Source organism: Phaseolus vulgaris, chromosome 8 (assembly GCF_051622355.1).
Source record: "Phaseolus vulgaris cultivar YP4 chromosome 8, ASM5162235v1, whole genome shotgun sequence".
Lineage (NCBI taxonomy): Eukaryota > Viridiplantae > Streptophyta > Magnoliopsida > Fabales > Fabaceae > Phaseolus > Phaseolus vulgaris.
The window spans coordinates 11,517,058-11,525,075 of record NC_143505.1 but is presented as its reverse complement, the minus strand read 5'-3'; the positions used below and the strand labels follow the sequence as shown (position 1 = coordinate 11,525,075).

General features: G+C 35.7%; 1 protein-coding gene across 1 annotated transcript; it reads left to right on the top strand.

The window, feature by feature from the left end:
* The first annotated feature begins 2,710 nt into the window (after positions 1–2,710).
* LOC137826127 (protein OCTOPUS) lies at positions 2,711–5,272 on the top strand. The gene has a single exon (XM_068631985.2). The coding sequence runs from the start codon at positions 3,019–3,021 to the stop codon at positions 5,026–5,028; it is 2,010 nt and encodes a 669-aa protein (XP_068488086.1). The 5' UTR covers positions 2,711–3,018; the 3' UTR covers positions 5,029–5,272.
* The last annotated feature ends 2,746 nt before the right edge of the window (positions 5,273–8,018 follow it).

Here is an 8,018-nt window from a genome sequence, read left to right as displayed (position 1 = left end):
ATTTGTCTAGTCTTTATAGTCTTCTCTACGTACTCTTTTTTGCCAAATGTAAAAAGGTAGGCCAATCTAAACCTAAACCCCACCTTATGTCCTCTTCTTCAACACACATTACACAAACATCTCTCACAAACACACAAACAATCAACATTTCTCCAAATGTATTCTAAATAGAGTGGAATCAAATTTATTCTTCAACCACAAATAAATCAACAAAATACTTCTATGGACAGAACTTTCTTTATCTTATTAAAAGGCTTAATTACTATTTATTTATTTCCAAATGGGGTTTAATTACCATGTGTGCATGTTTGATTAAGGTTTGGTAAGATTTTGTTGCTAGAAACTTATGATTATATAGTTGAAGAATTGTGAGTAGCACATTAATTAATCTGGCACCAAAGTTTCTTGAATGGTGTAGATCATGAGATTAAAGTCTTTAGAGTAAATAAAAGCAGCATTCTCCATTTCACTTTAAATCTATTTTAGGGTATGGTGTGAGGTGGGGCTTGGTTATGTACCTTTGTGTTTGGGACACTGATGGAAGCACAGCTTGTTTTCTCACCAAGCACGACCAAGTGGGAGGGTGGGAGTCCTATGGAGAAAAAGAAAGCCGAAAAACAAAAAGGAACTTCAAACAGGAAAAAGAAAAAGAGAAAAAGGAAAGTGAAAGACAGACAAAAAAATATACGAGAAAAAGAAAGTGAGTGAGTGAGAGAGAAACACAAGTGTGAAAACGATAACAAAATAAACAACAATATAAGTTTTTTTTTTCTTTTCTCTCACTCAACATATATATAAATAAATAAAAAAGATGAACATAATTCTCTAAGTGATTTTTTTTTGTCTATATTAAAAATATTTTTTTTAAAGAATTCCAAATATCAAGTTAGAAGTTCTTGATTGGGTAATACCTTTTTGTCTTTGAGAGAGAGAGAACATGAAAAGCTTGATGAAGTAAACATAACCATGTCATACAAAAAAAAAAGTAAGCATAAACATGTAATTGGTGCAAATAGTATCTTGATGGGGTTTAAAAAATTTAAATGCTATAATTATATTATCAAGGATTCCTATAAATGATTGTTTTTGCTTAGTTCCTATAAATACATTTGTTAAATTTAATTTTTGATAATTTTTTTTATTTGTATTATTAGTTATAGTTAGTATAATGTTAAGTATAGAACATATTAATTAGAATAATTTTAAAAGTAAAAAAAAATAGACTACATTAATTATATTTTAGAAACATAATTTAATCAAGTAATGTATTATTATTTAGTATAAATAAGGTAATCATATATATATTTGCATGTTATTTTGCCTTTTTCATTTAATACTTTGATTTTAATACGCACACACACATTATTATTCTAAAATAATTATATTTTATTTAAATTTATTATTTGTTTTCTATATAATAATTTTCATATTATAATATTGAATCATTATAAAATAATTTTTAATATATAATAAACAGGAATTTATCTCTAAAAACAGGACTGTTTTATACTTATAAGCTTATTGTATATATAACAATTTATAATTAAATCGTGGTGTAATTTTTTTTACTATGTTCTTTACTTTTCTTAGTAACAAAGTGGTTTGTCAAAAAATATTCTTTATGCTAAAAAGTGATTTTCTACTTCAATCTTTAATATTTTTAACACTATCACTTTAATTTACCTACCAATAATTTATAAAAATGTAATATGTATATATATTTTAGTATCTCTTTAATAGCTTTTGATAGATAGGAATGACTCCTTTAACATGAGTCCACAACAAGGAAACATGTCTTTACTTAATGAATGGAAATAACAAATTAGAAAAATAAACACAATGACTTACAATTAAATTTAATATTATTTTACTAATAATTCTATATTTGAACTTATTTCAGGCTTCTTTATTAACTAACATTGATTATTTATTTATAATTTATTTTAAATGCCATTTATTATCATTCACTTATTTTATTAGAAAGGAAAACATCCAATTCATAGACTGTAATAGCAATTGATAGCACAATAAAATATATTCATAAAAAACATAGTAATAAAAGAGAGTAATAACTCATGCACTTAATGTGGCATACATTTAATAACACAGTATAAAAGGAATTATAATATTAGAGGCATTCTTAAGAATATCTTATATAATAAATGCGCTACTTCCTTGAACATATGCAGCAAAAACATAAGAATACTCATATATTCAATCAACAAACACCTAAAGAAAATAGAAAAACTAAAACTGATTAAAATACTATATAAAATCAATGCTTCGTACACATCCATAATAAACATTTTAGAATTAAAATTAATTTAAAGAAATATCTTATGTGAAATTATCAATTTTTTTAAAAAATTTTACTTTAGCTTCAATTCCATTATAATTATTCTAAAACGAAAATACTAATATTTTTCATCATACAATAACTCATGATGATGATCCAGATATTTTTTCATCATCGTTATATTTGACTTAAATTTATTTTGAAGTATTTAATTATAAAATATTAATGACATTAATATTTAAATATTAATAAATTTTTTAATACATAATATAACTAACGTATCTAGAATTTTGTAAACTAAAATTGTATTACTGTATTTTATAAATATATTTCTATAACAACGTGAGTAATGTAGTAAACAATAAAAAAATCACTGTATTAATTAATAGGAAGCAGAGTATACGTTTTTGTTTTTCATTTTATATTTATATTTATTTCCCTCACTCACTCCCTCTCTATCTCTCTGCACTTCACTTTCTCTGTGTCCGTTGGAACCAAACAGTTCCTTCTCTCTCTTTCTCTGTCTTTCTCTTTGCTCCTTTCTCTGTCACACAGAACACTCACAGAACACCCTTCTCTCAATTCCTCACTCCATTTTTTTCACTCTCACAGAGTTAGTTATTTACTCACAAACAAACACGCCCTAACTCCTTCTTCATCTCCTTTTTCTTGTTATTCCAGTGTAACATGACCACACTCGTTACTATCTCACACTACCATTCATGAATCCTACTACCACTCAACCCCCACCGCCGTCTTTGCCACCTCCGTCGCTACCGCCGCCGCCGCAGCTCCAGCCCCACCGCCCCTCCACCTCCTGCGACCGCCACCCTCAGGAGAACTTCACCGGCTTCTGCCCTTCATGCCTCTGCGAGCGTCTCGCCGTGCTCGATCCCAACTCCTCATCTTCTTCCGCCGCCGCGCGCAAGCCGCCGAGCTCCTCCGCCGCCGCTGCCGCCCTTAAGACCATCTTCCGCTCCTCCGTCGCCGCGCGCCGCCCTCCGCTCTCCTCTCTCCCGGAGCTCCGCCGCACGAAGTCATTCTCCGCCTCCAAAAACGAAGCCCTTTCTGGTTTCTTCGAACCGCAGAGAAAATCCTGCGACGTGAGAGGTCGCAGCACCCTCTTCACCCTGTTCAACCAGGAAGCCGAAGTCGAAACGCGCAACCTCCCCTCGTCCTCCGTAGTTCAGAAACCCGTCCTCGAGTCCGAAGAGGAAGACGACGACGAAGAAGATAACATTGTCGTTCACGACGTAACCGACATTAAAGTTTCCGAATCCCCTCAACCCCAACAAGCTAACGCAGAAAATAGAGTTTCAGAAATCATAGAAGAGGAATCAGAAACAGTACCCGAACCCGTAGAAGCTGACGTGGCAGACGAAGACGCTCTGAAGGCGATGAAGGACCACATGGATCTGGACTCGCAAACGAAGAAAACCTCTGGTCGCGACCTGAAAGGAAGCTTCTGGTCCGCGGCTTCGGTCTTCAGCAAGAAGCTTCAGAAGTGGAGGCAGAAGCAGAAGATGAAGAAGCGTGAGCGAAACGGCGTCGTTGTAGGCTCCGGCACTCTGCTCCCCGTCGAGAAGCCCATCGCCCGCCAATTCCGCGAAACGCAGTCGGAGATCGCCGACTACGGCTTTGGCCGCCGGTCCTGCGACACCGATCCACGGTTCTCGCTCGACGCGGCGCGAATGTCGTTCGATTTCGAGGAGCCGCGCGCGTCCTGGGACGGTTATTTAATGGCGAGGACTGCGCCGACTTTCGCGGTTCCTCCGAGGATGCCTACGATGATCGAAGACGTGCCGGCGCCGGTTCAGGTTCTCAGGACCGATTCCCTCATTCCCGTGGAGGAGCCTGAATATGAGGAGACTCTCACTCTTAATCTTAATCAAAATCTTAATCTTAGTGTTAATCATAATGCTAATGTTAATGCTAATCCTGATTTCCCTGGTGGTTCTACTCAGACGAGGGAGTATTATACGGACTCTTCCTCGCGGAGGAGGAAGAGTCTTGATAGGTCTAGTTCCATTAGAAGGACTGCTGCTGCTGTTGTTGCTGAAATGGATGAGTTGAAGAGTGTTTCGAATGCCAGTGCTACTACCAATGCTAAGGTTACTCCCGCTGCTTCTGCTGATTATGTTCACAATCCCTTGAGGGACTCCAATTTGAATTCGAATTCTTTGAGGGATGATGGTTGTGAGAAAGGGGCTTCTAAGAAGTCATCGAGCCGGTGGAGCAAGGCGTGGAGTATATGGGGATTGATTCACCGGAGAGGGAGTAAGGAGGAGGATGGTGGAGGGAATGGGAACGCCAATGGGAATGGCGTGGAGAGGTCGTTCTCTGAGTCATGGCAGGAGTATAGAGGTGGGGAGAGAAATGGGGATGTTAGAGGTGGTGGTTTTAATCCGAAGATGATGAGGAGTAATAGCAGTGTGAGTTGGAGGAATGGGCAGGGTTTAGGTGGTGGAGGGTTTGGGAGTGTGAGTATGAGGAAGAGTGATGTGCAGGGGAATGCGCTTGGGCTTGGGCTTGGTGGTGGTGGTGGTGGTGGAAGGAAAGGGAGGGATGAGTTTGTTGGGTTGGAGAGGAACCGGAGTGCAAGATACTCTCCAAACAACATCGATAACAATGGTCTCTTGAGGCTCTACTTGGGCGGCCGGAGAAATGGGTCCGGGAAAGGAAGGTCGAACCAGGCACATTCTATTGCCAGGAGCGTTCTCCGGCTGTATTGAAAACTTGAAGGTGTTCTTTGGTTTGATGGTATTAGTTAGTTAGTTACATTTGGTGCATTTGTTTGTGTAAAACTACACATGCTGCCTATGTATTCTTGATGGTTGGTTACTTGGTTACTGGTTACTTGGTTGGTATAACAGCACCTGCAGCTGCTGCAGCTGCATCTTTCTTTTTTACAGTCAATATCATGGTTCTTTCTTCAGTTACTCTTAATAATAAAAAGAATTTTAATTTTTAAACATATATACCATGGTGGTTGTGTTGATGACATTGGTTTTATTCATGGTGTTATGTTTTTGGTTTATTGCCAGAAAAAGGCTTGACTGATGGATATATGGAGCCAGTGAAATTTGTGCTTTGTTTGCCTTTGGACTAGGCGTGTTTTCTTTTTCTGTCTTTATGCTGCAAAAGGGTGGCTGATTGGTGGTGTGAGGTTGGGGGTCTTATAATTTGGGAGCATTTGAACTTGAATTTTTGGCATGTTATGCGTTCCTGCAAAAGTGGTAGCAAGGTGGGCTCGTGCCACCTGGTTTTGCTGCTTATCATAAGTTGTAGTTTTGAGTACAACACGATAGCCGTGGTCGAGTGCTTTTACTTTTCCTTGATATCAATTAATCAAACTTTATTACATGTGAGTCACTACAGACCATGGTCCCAGCCAAACGTTACATTTGCTTTGTTCTACCGAGATATCTTTAGTCCTTTCCATGTTGGTGTAAACTATAATTTCAAACTTCAATTGTTTTTCATAGTTAAGAATTGTAAGTAACTAGAAATAAGAATGCAGTAGGGTTGGCTGGGCCTTCGTGTTGTAAAAGAACAATTTTGCAGTGTTCAAGCTATGGAACTTTAAAACTAGAGGAATATTATTGCAACCAGCAACATCACTTGAAGCTGATATGCCTTTCCTTGATGTAGAGATTATTTAGTATGGAGAAAGGTGCTTAGCTCCTATGTTCCCTTTTTAAAAATGTTATTATGAATCTGTCACTATGCAGTTCAATTCTGGTTACTTTACCAAGGGTTTTGCTTATATGCAATGAAAAATGTGTCTTTGCTGGCTTCTGTTTGCTTGAACAGTTGAGAATTTATTGGATATTTTAAATGTTTCTGTTTATTTGAATATCATTGCTAGGACCATTTTTTTTTTGGGTTCTTAGACGCACCCATCAATGTACGTAATTTGTGCTTGTCCTAAAATAATTTCAAAAGGGAAATGATGCACAATACATGGGTTGGTCTACAATAAACAGTAGCATATAATAAGAGTTATGAAGAAGAAAAGGTGAGATAAGGGAATGCTAGTTTCAATCCAAGGTAGGCTCTTAAACTAGCAAAGTGCAAATACTTAAATAAGAAATTAGAAACAGTTTACTATCGTGGCATACTTGGATTGACATTATGTGTTTTTGGACAACCAAATTAAGTCAACTTTTGCATATGTCTGGAGCGTTAAGCATAGATAGATGATAAACTTAACCTTGATGTTTGGGTAAAAGGACTCTAAACTCTCAGAAGTCAAAAGGAGTGATTCTTATACCCTTTTTTTTTGGGGAAATAAAAGAGGTGTATCTGATAAAATGTGTGTTTTCTTGTTTTGTTAGTCAACAAAGAAGCAATATAATAAAATAAAAATGATGTACAAGTAGTATTATTTTCATTTCAAAGTGTTTAATTGAATGGAGAATAATCAAATAAAAATCCAATGGATATTTATAAAAATTGCTCAATCTTTATAGATTTTTTATGCTTAGTCTCCAAGGTTACCTCACTCCCTCTCATATTTTATATGTTGATGACATATTTATTTTTTGTACGGGGATAATAAGTCTCTTAGAAACTTGAGTATTTTTTTTAAAACATATGATGATTTTTCTGGTCAATATGTTAATAATTCTAAGAGTAGTGTTTTCACCATGGATAATTATGCCAGATTTGTCACCAAAATTCAACATATTCTTTCTTGTAGTCATGATTGTTTGCCATTTAGGAGTGCCTATCTTTGTTAGTGCTCTGAAGTGTCGATTTCTTCAACCTTTGACAGATAAAGTCAAACTGAAGCTAGCATATTGGAAAGGTAAATTTCTTAGCATGATGGGTCAGATTTAGTTGGTTAATATGATGATTACTGAATTTCTAGCTTATAGTTTTAATGTGTAGAAATGATCGGTTTCACTTCTTAAGCAAGTTGAGCAGTGGTGTCGAAATTTTATTTGTACTGGTGATATTCTGGAAAAAAGCATAGTTACCGTTAATTGGGATACAATTTGTTCTCTTATTGAGAATGAAGGTTTGAAGATTATTAATCTTCGTCATGAAAATAATGCATATCTTCTTAAGCTTGTTTGGAACTTTGCTTATAGAAACAGACCTTGGTCTTTTCTCCTGAAAGTCCAGGTTCTTAAATCAAAATACGAGTTTAGAATAATTTATAAATCCTCATCTCTTTGGCTTGGAATTAAACAGTTTTATGCTACTATACTTTATAATACTTCTTGGATTGTTGGTAAAAGTACTTTTATTAATTTCTGAAATGATAAATGGTGTTCTACTACTTCTTTAGCAAATATTGCAAGATCATCTGATGGTGCTAGCATTCTAGATACAGTCTCTCAATTTTGGACAGGTTGTGATTGGAATATTCCATTGTCTTTATAGCAAATGCCTCAATTTTTTAATCTTATCATGGTTAGGGAGGAACATGATATTCCTAATTGGATTCTAGATGAGTCTGGTCGTTTAACTCTTAAATCGGCTAGGACTTTTTTCTTGGAACCAGGAGTTTTCTGTGATTGGGGTAAATTTATTTATTTATTTATTTTTATTTTTTTTATGATGTGGGGTAAATTCATTTGGTCTTCATCTATTTCGCCTTCCAAAACTCTAGTACTCTCGAAAGTTTTTCATGTGCGACTTTCTACAAATCAACATATTCAGAATAAAGGTTTGCATGTATGTTTTATGTGTACTCTTTGTGAAAAGCACGAAG

Coding starts and splice junctions, on each gene's coding strand:
- LOC137826127 (XM_068631985.2), top strand. CDS start 3,019: ATGAATCCTACTACCACTCAACCCCCACCGCCGTCTTTGCCACCTCCG.